This window comes from Calidris pugnax, unplaced genomic scaffold, assembly GCF_001431845.1.
Source record: "Calidris pugnax isolate Ruff unplaced genomic scaffold, ASM143184v1 scaffold18, whole genome shotgun sequence".
Classification (NCBI taxonomy): Eukaryota; Metazoa; Chordata; class Aves; order Charadriiformes; family Scolopacidae; genus Calidris; species Calidris pugnax.
Window position 1 is genome coordinate 733,561 of NW_015090812.1, and position 17,155 is coordinate 750,715.

A 17,155-nucleotide genomic window follows, 5' to 3' on the forward strand; every position below is an offset into this window, starting at 1 on the left:
TGCCTGGATGTGATTCTACTATGTTAAGGTTTGTGCAGTAATTTACACCATATAAAACTTATTTTTTAAGAGGCGCTTTCTAGACATGGGTGAGATAAATAATACCTCGCTTACATTTCTCACTTTACCATTCTCCTTGCTGTTTAAGATTCACACTACATAAAGCAAGTCTACAAGTACCCTGAAATAAATGTCCTGTTCTGCAATGGGTCTCTGCATGGAAGCATGTATGTTTTTTGAGTAGTATCGAAGTGTGAATGAAAGGTATTTTTCTTTCTGGAATCACTCATGGCAATCCAAGAAATCCATCCATGCATAATATAGTCTGTACTTCGGGAGGTTTTCAGGTTTTTGAGAGGTTCTTTTATGTTTAGTAATTCTTCCCTGGACTTTTTGTTGTTATTGTTCATGTATATATGCATGTATGGCATGAAGCATAAAATTGTTTTAAAAATGAAGTTGTCTTTTATGTTGAACTTCCTCTGTGATGAAGGGTTGATAAGATGCAGGTATCCTCCCCACCCGTAATTAAATAACATGAAAGCATTTTAGATCTCCAATTAATTGGTAGAGAATATTTTTTACCAGTATGATTTGCATCAGACTTACTGGAGTATCTGCACAAAGCACAGAAAAACAGCTGGAGCATGTAGATCATCCCTGGGAAGAATGGGGATACATTCAAAGAGAACCTGCTGGCTTAGAGTGGAAGCAAATGTAGGAATTATCCTTAAATACAAACAATAATTACTATTCTATACCAAGAAGCAGCACTGCATTTTCACAGCCCAGAGGTGCAGTAAAAAAACAAGCCAGTAATTTCTGGTCTTGCACGGTGTTCCACTGCAGCAGACAGTCTCCAGGTCTTCATCCTTGTACACTGATATTTGTGAATTCACAGCATCGTAAAGGGTTGTGACCAATTGGGAATTGTTTCTCAAGCACATTTTTAAAACAGTTAAGCAAAGAAGCAAATCAATGATTTAAAAAGCCCTGAGTGCTGGGTTTTGGGCATTTTAGCCTGAGGTCTCAGCTCTGGCTGCACCGTACAAAGAGTCGGGGAGCAGAAGGACGAGGACATCTCTGACGTGCAGGGCTGCCACAGACCAGGGCAGCCTTTGCTTCATTTGAATCACAGCTTGTTGTTGACCAGCTCTTCAGATGCTTTAGCTGAGCGCTGCTTTTGCCTTTCAGGACGGACTGAAGAGCCCGAGATACGTGCAGGTCCATGCAGATACCGCAGTGCTCACCTGCTTCTGTTCAGTTCTCTGCAGCTTGCCATAAATCAGGGCAGAAAGGTGCACATGTAAGATACAGAAATAATGTCTCTTACCAACGAAATACCTGCCTGACAACTTGTGAATTACCAACGAAATACCTGCCTGACAACTTGTAAAGCCACAGTTAGCTGAGCCTGGCCAGCTGGGACTGGGCTGTATCTGCTCGCTGTTGGCAGATGCAACATGGTGCAGAACGTGGTTATTTGCTTAATTACTCATTTGAGCCTGGAAGGCTATAGACAAGCAAGGAGTTTGGTTATGGGCTGTTCATTATAGCTCCTGTACGTCCATTCACTTGCTGATCATTTATTTTGCACGGAATATTTGGTGCGTTGATGAAAATGTGCTGGCCTCTTCATTTCTAAAGTAACACAGGTCACTCATTGGGGCCTGAGTGGTTGGTTGAAGACATTCAGGATGACGGGCAGTCAAGGGGGAGCAAAGTGCTAAGACTTCTTGCTGTGAGGCTGAGCTCATGATAGTCTCCAATCTCCGGGTGAGCGGTGGGAGCAAAGTTGTTCTGCGCCGAAAAATGCGAAGGAGGTAGGACTGTGTGTTTGTTTCTTCTCTCATGCTTAGAGATACAACCCAAGACCACCAGTGACTGCACTGGAGCATCTCGGAGGCTGAAAGTTATACACATATGTGTTATTCTGTGTTGGGAGTTGAAACTCAGGTTTGTTGTGTTTGGTGCTGCTTATTCAGTGGATAAGTATTCCATTGGCTTTGACCAGTGGGGAGTCTGCTGTATTCTGAAATCGGGAATTTGATTGGGCTTGGGCTGAGTAGGTGCATCATCAGGCAGAGCAAAGTAAAAATATTCCAGCAATGCAGTTGGGAAGCTCATTCTACACAGAGACACAGAACTGAACAGGGACTTTAGCTATAATGAAACACCATTTAATCTTTCTACTTCTGCTTTTTTGTCACCACTTTATTTTAACTCCACATGTAAAAATCTAGTAAGGCAGGCTCAAATGGTAATCATTGTATTAATTCTTAATTTTATTGTGGTAATGAGTGTTTATCATGATTAATTCCCTGATCTGCATGGTATAGGGCTGTTTTTCCAGTGATCTTGCTTTGACAAAGTCGATTGCTCACACAGGGGATGTCCATGAGGTTCTAGCCTATGAGAAGCTGCTCAGTGGAAGGCTATCATATCCTCTTAAAATATACATATTTTAAGATTAGTTTCTAAAGAAACTCTCAGATCAGTATTTACTCAACCTTACTAAAAATCTGCTAGAAAGACTGTTAGAACAATTAGGGTTATTCATGGGACAGTGATCAGCCTGGAGGGTTTGCGTTGAGTCATCACTCCTGAAGCATTTTCTCCTTTGGTAATGTCAATGGAAATGGATGAAGAGCTGTTCAAATAAGTAAAAAAAAAAAAAAAAAAGCACGTGCAGGATCAGGGCAGCACTTATGGGCACTTGTATAGTACCTTTGCGGGAAGGTGTTAGGGTTCTTAACACTTTAACTCTGACAGGTTTGATAGTTTTTGCTTTGAATGGTAGACCAAGGTACATCATACCTGATAACCCTATTAAACACTTCTAATGTTTAAAAAAGTATGATAAGCATGTGCTTTTGAAGGATTTGTATTTTTGGTAGGGAAACTTATTGGAGTTTCACTTGTGTAGTTGAAGTTTAGGTATGCATTTTACCTGGCCCTGACACTGCTTTGTAATAGGGAACAGAGTCCAGCCTCTGGCATCTGACATGGGGATTTTGGGCTGCAAAACTTGAAGAACTGGTTGCAAAATCAAAAAAAGAAAAAAAAAAAAAGAAAAAGGGTAGACTTTCTGCAATCCACTTGAATGGCTTTGGGGTTACAGGGTTTCAAATTAATAATTTTTTGTTTTAGCTTTTTCTTCCAAGACGTCTTTCTCAGTTTTGTTTTAAGTAGTTTTGAATTCTTCCTAACCCCATCACCCCCCCAAAATCTTAATTCTTGGCTTAGTCTTCAGAAGAAATACAGGAAGTTTCTCAAGAAATAGCAGTGACCAAGCAACTGGAGATCAGCTGGTTTACCAGACTTCCCCAGCTGGAGAAGTTCCTGCGTGTCACCGTGGTCTGTCTGTTCTGGTGCCGCAGTGTCACGGCTCAGCCCACCCATGGTAACTCAGCAAGATCCTCAGTGATGCTCAGTCATGATACTGCCCTTTAGAAAAGTTTATTTTCCAAAGGGGAAAGGCAGTCAAAATGTTCTGATGGCAAATATTAAATATTAAAAAAGCACAAATAGCTGCTAATCCATTTTTCCATATTAATGCCAGTGCCAGTGAAGTCAGACAGGGATAAGTTCTCTCCAAAATACCACGCTTAGGTGTCAGAACTGTCACAAAGTCTGTAAGCAAAGCAGGACACAGGAAAGTAGAGGGGAGAAAACCTTGTGGTATGATTAAACCATAAGATTCAGGGGCTGTGGAAACCCCAAAGGGGAATCCTGCCTCTGAGAGCTGTGAGCCCTGTCAAGAAAAGATGTATGTAACAAACATGATCCTGAAGATCTTTCAGCACCGGGGTGACCCCAATTAAATGGGCTTTAAATGATTTTTATAGTAGGAATAAAGCAAAGGAAAAGGTCTCTGGGTTTTACTGAAAAGGGAAATTTTCATAATAGTTAGACTTTCCCTCTAAGAGTTAGGATCACCTCTTAATGTTTTAATACCTTTATGAAGGATTTTGGAAAATGGCTGCAATCACATTATATAAATATTTAGAGGAGGTCCTGGTGCCATTATTGCCCTGTCTTGGGAAGCCTTTGCACTTTAGCAATTCATTTTATGGAACTAAAAGTACTTTTGAGATCTGTTTGAGATAACAGTATAAGCTTTGCATACATTTTGCATAGAATTTTAATAAAAGCTCCAGACACAAGTCCTTGGGTTTAGAGCTTCTGGCTCAAACTTTTATTGAAGGAAATCTGTGAATAGTATCACCAAGAAGTAGGTGTCAGTGTATGCCTAGCGTGGTTATTGGTGTTGCAGTGGCATTTTCATGGTCAGTCCCTTCCTCTCCCTTCTATTGAGAATTGAACAGTGTGATATGAGACCTCTCCATGACGTTTGGCTCCCCAAAAGTTGTTCTCTTCTCGTGCTTCCCACTGGGGCTGGGGCTGTCCTCTCTTGGTTTCTGAAGATTATGTTCAGTGCTGTGCCACTTACTTTGCCTTTAAAAGCCCAACGACTTTGATGCCTTTCATCTCACCCATGCAGTGAGGCAGCTTCTCCCATCACTTGGCACAGAAGCCTTATTTTCACTTTTTTCAGAGCATGGTGGCTACACCTCTAGTGTCCTACAAAGTCTACTGAGCCCGGGTATTTTTGCACACAAATAATAAGACAAGAACTTGAGATGTAGTGAATTAAAGGAAAGCGGGGAACAGAGGAGAAAACGAGAAGTCAGCCCCCCAGGGTGGCTGTTAGAGAGGGGCATCGGTTCCTTCAAGAGATTTATAATGTTCCTATTGGGTTTTTCAGCTGTTGGCCTCTTTCCGTGGCTCCTGTAACTGCTTATTTGCAGACAGGAAAATCTGTGGCTTTTACCTATGTAGGGTAAGGTAAAACAGGATTTTTTCATTTGAGGTCACATTCTGATGTGTGAATGGGGGGAATTTTTTCCCTTCTCTGTATGTAAACTCTCAACAAAAGGACAATGTCTGTAATGGGAAACCCTGAAGAGGGGCCAGCACCCACCTCTCCCCTGTCTCGCAGTGGGGTCTCTGCATCTGAACTCCCCTGAGCAACATGACCTTCTTCCTAATGAAATGTGGGATAATGGCCCTCTGAACCTTTCACATGCCAAGGGCTTGAAAGGTAATGAAGAGGGGAACAACCTGTACATCTCCCCCAGTGCTTGTTGGTACAAACACAGCTGAAGCCCTGCCTGCCATGTCATATCAGCTGTCATGCCTCCTTGTAGGTCTCCAGCATCCTCTTTCTAGGGTGGCATCAAACTGGTGACATGTCTCCTTTGCTCCCATGTGCCCCTTTGCTAGCAGAAGTGGTGGCAGGAGAACTGCAGGCTTGGTTTAGGCTCATCTCTGCTCTTCAGCATAAATCAGGCCTAAGCACAAGACTGCTTTTAATATAGGGAGCTTGGCTTCACAAATACATTAAATCCTTCTCTTAAGCACTAATAATACTTAATAAAAGTTTTATGAGCAATGTACATTTTAGAGTAAATTTTCATATCCATTTTCATTTTGAAAAGAACATCAAGGAGCAAATGTATTCATGCCAGAACAAAGTAATTTAGTGGAGTCACAAAAACGGCACAGGCCCCCTCTGAAATAGTAAGAGCACGTTGATTAGGCAAAGAGACCGATGGGGATGGGATTCAAAAACTTAATTCACCATGAAGGACTTGAAAGGGAAGAAAATCCCACATGCCAGCTAAGCATATTCCTCTGCCTGGAGGGGTGAAAAAGAACCTGGCTTCATAACGCTGCCCCGTGGAGCCTTCTGGAGCCACACAGCTGGACCGCTCTACATGGGTGCCGACCTGAAGGAGGTACCTTTTCCTTCAGACACTGGTAGAGAATTCCTTAGGATTTCCTTGGATTCCACCAAGTCCTCAGGTGGGATTCCTTTCAGTACCTAAAGGGGGCCTATAGGAGAGATGGGGAGGGAATCTTCATGAGGGAGTGGAGCAGTAGGACGAGAAGTAATAGTTTTAAACTGGAAAAGGGGAGATTTAGCTTTGATATCAGGAAGAACTTCTTTAGTGTGAGTGTGGTGAGACCCTGGCCCAGGTTGCCCAGAGAAGCTGTGGCTGCCCCATCCCTGGAAGGGTTCCCCTGTCTGGTGGGAGGTGTCCCTGCCCAGGACACGGGGTTGGAACTAGATGATCTTTAAAGTCCCTTCCAACCCAAACCATTCTATGATTCATTTGCCAAAACATTGACATCTACCACACTTTCAGCCAGCCTGGGGGAGCCCACCTTTCCAGCCGCTCCTCCAGGAGCTCAGGCTGCCCATGGCATCTAAAGAGGCACCAGGTACCTTCACTGAGCAACCAAATCATAGCCTTCCTGACAATCAAAAAACCATAGCTTTGTTTTCAATCTACTCTTTCTAGCACTCTGTAGGGCCTACTTTATTACGCTTAAAATGTTGTCCTGCTGTGCTCCTCACTGCAGTTTGCTGTGCCCATCTGTTGTCTCTTGTCTCTCTGGGATGAGGAACAGTTGGAAACTACTTACAAATTGTGTTCAGAATCACTGAATAGTTCCCGGGGGAGGACAGAGGGGAAGGGAACCTCTGTAACCTTGCTTGCTTCAGTGTTTGGGGAAAATGCGACACACCGGTCTTTTATCCTGAGCAGATGAAAGGCAGCAATGTGAATCTCTCTCCTAACCATCAGCCATCCTTCTTGGTCCCTCTTGTAGGAGCCAGGGTGTCCGAGGGAGGATGATGCTGGTCTGGGGAGCAGATGGACAGGGGATTTCCACGCTGACTTTTTAAAGAAATATAATAATTCATATACTTTTATTTGTTTGGGGGTGAAAGTAGGTATAATTCCTTTGAATAACTGAGTATGTTGAATGGAATGGTTCAGGGGCTGGTTTTTTTTGTCGTTATAGAAACATGAGAGGGACTTTCTGTGATATAAATTACTTGCTCGTGGGGTAGGCGGGGGCTTGCAGTGGACAGTTCTGCTAACGTTGTGTGATTCCAACTTGTACTTTGTTGGCAGGGAGTCAGTAGGGCTGAGAGGATGGAAAATGTTGCAGAGTTTTGCATTTCGTCACTGTTGTTTAAAGTAATCATGAACTTGGAGAAACGGACTTGGAAGAGGCCTCCAAAATCTGCCCCGCTCGGTGAAGGTTGAGGTTGTGTGTAAACCACTCTGGACAGCTGTTTGCCTCACGTGTCCTCAAAACCTAATGGAAAATGTGGAAAATGGAGTTTTCACACTCGCTCCAGGCAATTTGTTCTACCCTTAGAGTCAGAACATTTTCCCTCACATCTGACTTAAATCTTCTGAGCTGCAATTTCAGCCCGTTATGTCCTGTCATATTCCCCATGGATGTGATGACTATTACTTGTCTTTGGAGCAGCTCTTTAGATACCTGGGAATGTTGTCATTCCCTGTGATTCCAGCCATTCCCTCAAAAACAAACTCTCCTGGTTCAGTCTGGCCATCCCTGCTGTTTTCCAGAGCTCCTGGCTATACTTGCTTCTCAGATGTGAGTTTTAGTTGATCCTCATCGTCCCAAAGTTTGGGATTCGGGCATGGAATTGGAGACACTGTTCCTTCTGAGTCATTGCAAGGACGGTGGATGCGCTGAGGGTACAGATACCTGTTTAGTTTAATCATCCCAAAGTGTGGGATTTGGGTGTGGAATTGGAGATACTGTTCCTTCTGAGTCATTGCAAGGATGGTGGATCTGCTGAGGGTACAGATACCTGTTTAGTTTAATCCATTTTCAGAGGAGAGGTGTAGCCTGAAGTTAGGAGATAAAAGAAAAAAAAAAGAGAAGACAGGTCACAACAAGGAAGGTATTTAACAGAAACCACCACTCTGTGTTGAGCAAATAACTACATCTCGGTGTTGTTCTGATCATGTGTTCTTTCCACTTGAACTTCTCGGATCGTAGAATCACTGTTAAATTTTTAGATGTATTTTTCAAGTACCCTTATAAACAGGAACTATTTCAAAAAATGATGGCAATTAAAAAAAAAATTATGATTTTTGTTGTCTGAAATAAGGGGTCATTATCAAACCACTTGTGCGGGTGTGCACTTATGTTGAAGAGAAGACCGTCTGGCTAATGGAAAATGTCAAACCCTTCACTTTGACTCTCCGAGAGTTTCCATAGAGGCTTAAATAATGGCATTAATAAAGGTGATGCTCACTCAATGCCTTTGTTTCTTGCAGGAATCTTCTTTATGTCTATCCTCAGAGCCTTAACTTCGCCAACCGCCAAGGATCTGCCAGGAATATCACTGTAAAAGTCCAGTTCATGTACGGGGAGGACCCGAGCAACGCTATGCCGGTGAGGGAAGTACCTTGTGCTCTGGGTGAACGCTGGATGCCAATAAGGCAGAGTACACGTTGCAGTCGTAAAATCCCAGTGTTAAAGAAAAACCCGCTGAAATACACTTCAAAATAAGTTTGGGGGAATAGAAAATTACAATATTTCGGAACAAAGAGTATATTTGTATAGAGTTTGCAAAGCGGCAATGTAGTAGTTATTTTAGCCTGAGGTGTTTGCAGTGAACATCCTTGTGTTTGGAATAGCATCTTTGCTTCCATGCCAAAAATATTAAAGCTGATAATTATACTTGTGTTCCGGGCCAGAAGTGATCAGCACTCGGTGAAGATCTGTGTAGGGGTGGTTACGTTCATCAGTTCTTCAACCCTATCTGTGTGCATGCAAAACTGGGATTATTAAACTTATGAACTCTTCAGTGACTAAGTGAAATGTTGCATGTAAGTGAAGGGGTATGTAAGAAGCAGGGGTACCTGTACACACTGCACAGGCTGGTGAAAGGGGCTGTGAATGTGTCTGTGGGGTTATGGAACAAATTCTTGGCACAGTTTTACAGGGGCATTTCGGTGTTTTTTTTCTTTTTTTGCAGGTCATCTTTGGCAAATCGAGCTGTCCTGAGTTTTCCAAAGAAGCCTACACAGCTGTAGTGTATCACAACAGGTAAAACACACGGCAGCTTGTGAAGGACGTGGGCCCGTATAGATAGTGCAATCCCACCCAAAGAAGGTTTTACCAGTGTGAAAGTGGAGTAACTCACCAGTGACTGTCTCAGTGTTAATTGTGTAGCAATGACTTATCTGCACAGCACCCACAGCAACCGCAGTGGCAGTCGATGCTGTTATTAAGGGTTTTGTGATGAATTAGGAGCTGGAGTCTTTGTTTGCTCTGGTACAAATCATCTTTGTGTCAGGGGCTGTGATCCTGAGCACGTAGCACTGTGATCCTGCATCACGTCGTGATACAAGCTTCAAGTTAGTAGTCATGAAGATTTACATTATATTATAAACTCATAAACTTATATTAGCATGTGCTTTGTCATTTTGCTGGAGCCTGAAGTCTTTGTGATAAATTGGAGGTGCTTGGTCTTGAAAATAATTTCATTGCAGCTGGGATAAGGAGTGCTGAATCTGGCCTTGAGGTGTTGATAGTCTTGGTAGCCGTACTGGGGAGAGAATCCCAGGGAGAGAATCCTGGGGATGAGATGTACCAGGAAGAGAATCCTGGGGAGAGAATCCTGTCCTGCCAGTTGGGGTTCTGCAGTCTCCACCTTGAGACAAGAAAAGTTCTTTGCTCATGGGGAGCAGCGCGGACCAGAGGGCCTGTGTGAGGTGGCGGTTGCCACTGTCACATTTGTGGGCTGTAAATGCATGCTCAAAGTTTTTCCAGCCCTTGGTGATCAGAAAGTGAAGCTTTAATCCCTTGGGATAGTCCATATACTTCCTTCCCTCCAGATACTTTAACTCAAAGGATTCGGTCTTGTGCATAAGGTTGTAAACCTCACTGTTTGTATCGGTGACTCAGCTGAGGGTCTGGTCTCTGCACAGATCGCCTGATTTTCACGAGGAAATCAAGATCAAGCTCCCAGCCACTTTGACCGATCACCACCACCTGCTTTTTACTTTCTACCACGTCAGTTGCCAACAAAAACAAAACACTCCCCTGGAGACTCCAGTTGGATACACCGTGAGTGTCTTTCAGTCTTTGCGTTTTTCAGCCCAGGGTGTATCCATAATGCTTTTGTTTGCAATTCGTTTAGCATCACTGTCAACTCACACACCACTGTAGAACTTGAGAATTTGACAGTCAAGCCTGCAAAGTTCAAGAAAACCTTAAGAAATGTGTGTTTTTTCTTTTTTCTTGTGTTAATTCCTTCTCCTTAAAGTGGATACCAATGCTTCAAAATGGACGGTTAAAGACTGGTCAGTTCTGCCTCCCTGTTTCATTGGAAAAACCACCCCAGGCTTATTCAGTGCTTTCTCCAGAGGTGAGTTTTCCTTCGTGCTCAAAATCAGCAGAATAGTTCTCTTAAAAAGTGAGAGAATATGTGTGTACATAGAACTCTGTGTGTGTGTGCCTGTGTATTTTTAACTCTTAGGTTATTTATTTCTTAAATACTCCTATGTTTAGAAGGGTATGTGTTTGCGTGTGGGCACTTGTGTGTGATCTGACAATAAAATGAAAAAGAAATGGCAATTGTAATTAGAAGTGCCTTAGCTCTGCCTTCTGTCCCATCCTTGCTCATCTTGGTGTTCACCTGCAGGTTCCGCTCCCCGGGATGAAGTGGGTGGATAACCACAAAGGGGTTTTCAACGTCGAAGTTGTTGCTGTATCATCCCTCCACACTCAGGTAAACGATAAGAGCAGTCATACTAAAATGAATTTGATAGTCTTTTGACAGTTGAAATGCTGTCAAAGTTGATAACTGTGAAGAGCATAATAATTACGTGTAGTGAAATTACGATCTCATTTTCAGTTCTGAGCCAGCAGGCCTGTTATTCCACATTCTGCTGTGAGTATATTTGAGAAGTTCTGCTTAAAAATACGAGTAGTTTGGCCTTTATTCACAGGGGGGTGAATGGCCAACAGTGTTTTCAGACCTCAGACTGTTGTGTTTAATACAACAGGTCTAATATACAGTCCAGGCATACGATGTGTTCTTGTTTTTCATTTTCCCCTCTGCCTCTTTTGTTTCTTCACATATTTTTCATCCGTCTTTCTTTGATCTGAAAAGAAAGATGACAATCATTTGGACTAATAATTTCAGCTTTTGTTTTATTAATTCCTAGTATGTCATTTTGATGTTTTTTGTGTGTTTTATTTGTGCTGTAAATAGTAACATGATATTAGTGCATTTTTTGTCTGTTTTTCTAAAAATACACAGTCTGTGGGTCCTCTAGTTTTGCCCTGTCAACTTCTAAACGTTGGCTGATTTCAGTTGAATTAGACATGGGCAGAGCTCTCAAAGATGTTGAGCTTCTGCTAATTTTGTGAGATTAAATGGCCAGATAGAAGAATGAGGGAGAGAATCCATCTGCAAGGTACAAATTCATAGAAAATTGAGTTATTTTTGGAGCTTCTTGCTGATTATTGGTTTTTTTTGCTTGTGTATAGGACCCTTATCTTGACAAGTTCTTTGCACTTGTCCATGCTCTGGATGAGCACATGTTCCCTGTGCGAATAGGAGACATGAGAATTATGGAAAACAACTTGGAAAATGAACTGAAGAGCAGCATTTCAGCTTTAAATTCCTCTCAACTGGAGCCGGTAGTGCGATTTCTTCATCTCCTGCTTGACAAACTGATTCTTCTGGTAGTAAGACCTCCTGTCATTGCAGGCCAAATAGGTATTCTATTTAAGTTTTATAGAGAATTACATCGCTGAAAGTTTGACACTTCCAATTTTGTCATATTTATGTAGAAATAAAAAAGTCCATTTTTATGCTTTATTTTAGTGCCAATAATATACCATGTATCTTCAAAATAAAACATGCTGGCATCCAGATCAGTGGTGATGTACACAGGAGCAGTATTTAGTACAAAGGTTTTCAAGAATGACTAGTAATTTGGTGCCCAAGTTGAGACACCAGAAAGGGTGTCTCAAAGTTGGATGCTCAGTGTTTTCTTAGCCCTGGAGCCCATTAAGGTCTCTCCATAGTGACATTCAAAAACTAAGAATTTCAACCTTACTAGTCACCTTGGAAAATCTGGAAGTAGGTAAGATAAGAAGATACAGATGCCGAATATTCCTGTACCTATTGTGGATCTGATGCTGTCAGCATGAATAATCCCTCCTGTTTTATCTCGGTGCTATGGGCAGTACAAAAAATCTCAAGTGGAAGTCAGAATTAGATCCTTAGTGTTTAAAATAGCAGTTGGGATTTTTTTGTAGGAAACCTGAGTTTGGACGTGACGGAATATAGATATCTAAGACTGCTTTAAAAAAAATAATAATCTATTTTAGAAAGTTATCTTTTGGGGGAAGAATTTTGCTTGAATTTTTATTTTATATTTTAAAGCTCTTTAATACTTCTTAAGTGTTCTGCATTGGTTTAATTTGTCTGTTATGGAGAATTGAGGACATTAGTGTATAGCTTTTAAAAAACTAATATTTACAGTCTCCAGCTGTATTCTGCTTTGTTCCTAATTTGTTTAGAGTAACTGCCTAGGTTTGTGTGTGGAATTCTGTGCTTATCTTTAGAACAGATTTTTTTTTCAGAAGGAGAATGAAATTGTTCTTTTTGATAGAGTTTGTATTTGGGCTATGGCTTAAATGAAAGAAATAATTAACTGGGAAAAGTATGATAAATATCCAAAGGATATTATCCATCAAGGACTTGATCTTGTTACCATTGCAGTTAATTACCAAAGTTGGTCTGATTCCAGAAGTCAGACCTAAATTCATTAAATTGGTTACTAATAAAAGTGGAAGCTTATCACTGCAACACCTGTCTTCCTGTCAAGCTGTTGGTTAGACCTAGTTCGAACACCAGGTTCACTTTTTCATCAGAAATGCTTGCTATACTCTGTAAAGCTTCACCATTTATCCTTTAGAAGGCGGATGAAATGCACATTTAGGATTTGCTCATGGGTACTGCTGCAGTCTAAAACTAACTCCTCACTTATTACTTTTCAGTTAACCTGGGCCAAGCGTCTTTTGAAGCCATGGCATCCATCATCAACAGGCTTCACAAGAACTTGGATGGAAACCAGGACCAGCATGGCAGAAACAGCCTTCTTGCTTCCTATATTTATTATGTTTTTCGCCTACCAAATACCTATCCCAACTCACCGTCACCAGGTAGCTCTTTTTTCATTTTATTTCAAGTCACAGTTTGTTAAAAGTGAACAGAAATTGCTTGCTGGCAGGTGCTCTTGAGCTCCAACTGCACCGCTGGTTCCCTGCCAAGCCTTGTTATTAACTTTCTTTATGATCCAGTGTAGCCATTTACAAGATGAGTTTAATTACAGTTAGCCATGTCAGAAGTTTAACCATTTGATGGTTTTAAACAACGATGTCACTGCTGAAAGACCATGAGGCTAAATTATGGCAAAATACTGTTTTTTAAATTTTATTTTCTGTATCAAGTTAGACAGATGTGGTACGCTCTTGGCCTGTCAGGCTTCCCAGTCTCCTTCACTAGTACTTTTGTACTTTTATCCAGTTCCAGCAAAAGTTGAAACACTGGCAAAGGAATGTGAAGTACTTGAAAACACATGTCTGGGTACAGGAGGGAAGGAAACTCATTCCACCCCTGCTGAGAACAAGGGCTGTATCTGCATGGGGGAAGAGATGGTGTGAATGACAGCCACGGAAAACTAGGCTTTGGAGGGACTGTTGTGCACAGCTCTTGCTCTTTGCACGGGGTGGAAAAACCTCTGAGAGGTGTTGGGAAGGTTGTGTGTTTAACTGTGCCTAGTCCTTTGGTAGTTTTCAAGTGTGAGATCTGGAATGTTTTCCAGATAGCTGAAGATGTGCCTCACACTGGCTACCTAAATCCACAGGGAGCTTCCTGTGTCCCACAAGTCAGTGGATAAAAGCCTTTTAATGCCATCCCTTTCTGCCTGCTGCTTGCCTTGGAGAACCAAGCTGGAGAAGTCATAGGGAAGATTTCCTTAAGGGCCAAATCTGCTGGTTATCCCAAGGGTTTGCCGCATCGGGCTGGTGTAAATCAGCAGGAGATCAGGGCTCTGACTGATGGTCTAACAGGATGTCCTTTCCTATGACACCCTAGGTCCCGGTGGCTTGGGGGGATCAGTGCATTATGCCACCATGGCTCGATCTGCTGTCCGACCAGCAAGCCTTAACTTGAACCGCTCACGGAGCCTCAGCAACAGCAACCCAGATATATCTGGGACCCCCACCTCGCCGGACGATGAAGTGCGCTCCATCATTGGCAGTAAGGTACGCACGCACTGCTGGGGGTCTTACAGGAACTTCAGCATCTTTTATTTAATCTTTAAAGAATTAAGGGGGAAGTTTTTGTGATTGGTTTTTTTTTTCTCCTGTGAAAATATGTCCTTACTAATGGCCCCTTCTCAGACTTTTTCTGGCAGTTCCTGATAACGCTACTGAAACTCCATGCCTTGAAAAGAGTTAGTGATCTCTGTGACTTGTTGGAGACCATCCTGGCAGTGTTACTTCCAAAAGTGGGGTGGCTGGGGGCAAGAGTCCTTCTGGGCTTGTCTGCCCAAGATGAGTAGGACAAGAATGGTTTAGTGACCTGACTTTTCACATGGCCAGCAGCCCTACCCTCTGACCAGCTCTGTTATGTCTCCCCAAGCCTTGCATCCCCCGAGCTTGCCACCCTGTGATCCCACTCTTACCTCCCAAACCAAAACTCTCTCTTCTCCTCTGCATCCAGCACTAACGGCTGCTCAGGGCTTTCTCTGCTACTTTTGTCCAGAGCAGGTATCTCGCATGCAGCAGGAATAGTCCCAGTTCCTGCAAGGGCCAGAGAGGATTTTGGATGGCTAGCGAGTGATAGTCCAGTCAGCTGAGCTGCAGTGTGAATTTATGGGGTGCTAACTCTGCACCCAGTGACTCCCCACACCTAAAAGTGATTTTCCAGCGTGGGCATATGAGAGTAGAGCATCTGGCAGGGTCCTACTTTGGCTCTGAAGGGCTCGGTAAATGCATGTCCTGCAGAGGTGCCTGTCCCTCTCCGCTGACTTCCAAGTACATAGGGCTGCTACAGTCCCATTTTGAGCAATTCAGGTTTGTGCCTAAAATAGGTGGGATGAGCCAGGGCAAATCTGCTGTGTTTGGTGATTCCCTTCCCTTAGCTTGTTTGGGGTTCTCTTCTTTTAAACTCTTCAAACTGTGGTAACTTAGGCTGAGATGAGATGCTTTCCTGCCTGAGACCCATCTCTCTTCCAACACAGAGGAATTCCTGAGCCCTTTCAGAGACCTGTTACGTTTGATCCTTTGTAAGATCGGTGAACAAGTTTGTTAATTAAGCCATCAGCCAGAGCAGACAGGCTTCACACTGGTCCTGGCTTTTATGAAAGCAAGAAAAACATAGTTTCAGAAAGTGGTTACCAATTTTAAATTAATAACAACATAATTTGGTGACCGAATAAGAGGCTGAAGAAGTCTGGGTAGGCAAATCATTATTTCTTACATCAAAGTCTGGACTTAGAAGTCTTAAAATATTTTAAAGACCACTTCAACTTGCTAATTAAACAACCCTGACCTTTTGTGAAATGCCATAGGCGCTAATGTGCATATGGAATTTACACAGGCTATCAGAAGTTTAACACGTGCTGGCTTAGTGAATAATGTCACAATACAAAATGAAGAGAGATTTTCTTCCAGAGATGTACTCCAGGCTTTAATGAAAAACCTATTCTGTGAGTAATTGTTAAGGGGAAGGTTTCCTTTAGGGTTGTCTGAGCATCAGAAATTAAGCTCAGTCAGACTATGCAGAATTTTGATAGAATATAATTATTTCTGCTTGTTAATAGAGAAAAAGAAAACAGTTTTCAAGATGCTGAGATGAGTAAAGGGGTGCAAAAATTCCTATTCTATTTCTCCAAGTAATGACTTAAGCACCCAAATAGGGAACGTGCACTTCAAATTAGAATCTATTGTGGGAGGCTTTCTGCTTTTGAAAAAAACAAATAGTGTTTTATCATCTAATGGAAGTCTTTGGAGTCCAGTCCTGTATTGCTTTTTATTTTAAGACATAGGTTTCGTAAAGATGCCTTAGGTCCCCCTTATATCAGCTTCTTATTTAATTCTGAAAATTCAAATAGTCACCCCCTTTACACGATTTGGAAGATTTCTCTTTATTTTCATAATAGAAGAAGGTTTAGGTCTGTCACTTATTTTGCCTTCATTTGTGAACTGAGGCCATGTAAATTTTATTCCCTACTAAAGCAAGTTTATTAAGTGTCTAAAAAGACCTATGATGAGGTTTTATGTTTTAAGAGTTCCCAAAAAGTTGGAGATGTGCTGGGAAAAAACAGAAAAGATTGTGGAGTTTTATTGCCCCAACAGTGGATTCTCACAAACGTGTCCTGTTCCTGCCCAGATCCAGCTGCAAGTTGAACCCCAGAGATAGAACAGAATTTAGTAGCAGTTTTGTGAAGTTTTGAGTGACTCTGCCAAGCAAGAAGAAGCTCTTGTACTCTTTTATTTTCTAAAGAGGGAAGAATCTTTCCCTTTTCAGATATTTACGAAATTATTTCTGCTTCTGCAAACACGGTATTTGTTTAACTTCATCCTCAGAACCAGTGTGATGTGATTAGAAAGCTTGTAGCAGTAATGTGAGTGAGATAAAGGCATTTTCCAAATTAGACCTGCTTTTACAAACCATGAGCTTAGTTCAGCATTCTGCAAAGTCCTTTCGACTTTAATTCACTGTGAGCAAAATAAAGCATGTTTATGGGTCTGAGCAGGGCAGAGAGCTTTGATTTATTTCCTCCAAAAAGTAATTGAGATTAAAACACTCTCCTTATGTGTGTTCAGGTGTTTTTTTTTTTTTATTGGACATCTTGGGCAAAATTACAGCATTGCTGTTCTCTGCATACAGCTGAGGGGATTAATGGTTCGAGTCCCAGGTTACAGCTCTCACGCTGAGTTCAACCTTGGGGTGGATTTTTCTTTGCTGGGAGAAATAGATTGTCAGGCTTCGTGGACTTCGCGGCCGATGATAATCGCCGTGATGAAATGGGCTGCACCTTTGCTTCACAGATTGGGAAAAAGCCCTCAGTTGGCACAAAATCTAAGATGAAAGCTCTCGCTCAGGTTTGGGTTGAAATTGATGCGTAGAATTTATGAGGAACTGCTGTTGGGTTGTGGCATTGCAAAACTGCCTCCACTGAAATTGATGCGTAGAATTTATGAGTTGGGTTGTGGCATTGCAAAA

At 42.1% G+C, this 17,155-nt stretch overlaps 1 protein-coding gene across 1 annotated transcript in view; it reads left to right on the forward strand.

The window, feature by feature from the left end:
* DOCK7 (dedicator of cytokinesis 7) overlaps nt 1-17,155 on the forward strand; it is a 99,768-nt gene that overhangs the window by 44,028 nt on the left and 38,585 nt on the right. Inside the window, exons 15-22 of the mRNA XM_014938924.1 lie at nt 8,172-8,289; nt 8,876-8,946; nt 9,831-9,969; nt 10,169-10,270; nt 10,547-10,633; nt 11,398-11,629; nt 12,919-13,083; nt 14,018-14,187. Of these exons, the coding sequence (XP_014794410.1) occupies nt 8,172-8,289; nt 8,876-8,946; nt 9,831-9,969; nt 10,169-10,270; nt 10,547-10,633; nt 11,398-11,629; nt 12,919-13,083; nt 14,018-14,187 (1,084 nt within the window). The remainder of the gene's footprint in view (nt 1-8,171; nt 8,290-8,875; nt 8,947-9,830; nt 9,970-10,168; nt 10,271-10,546; nt 10,634-11,397; nt 11,630-12,918; nt 13,084-14,017; nt 14,188-17,155) is intronic.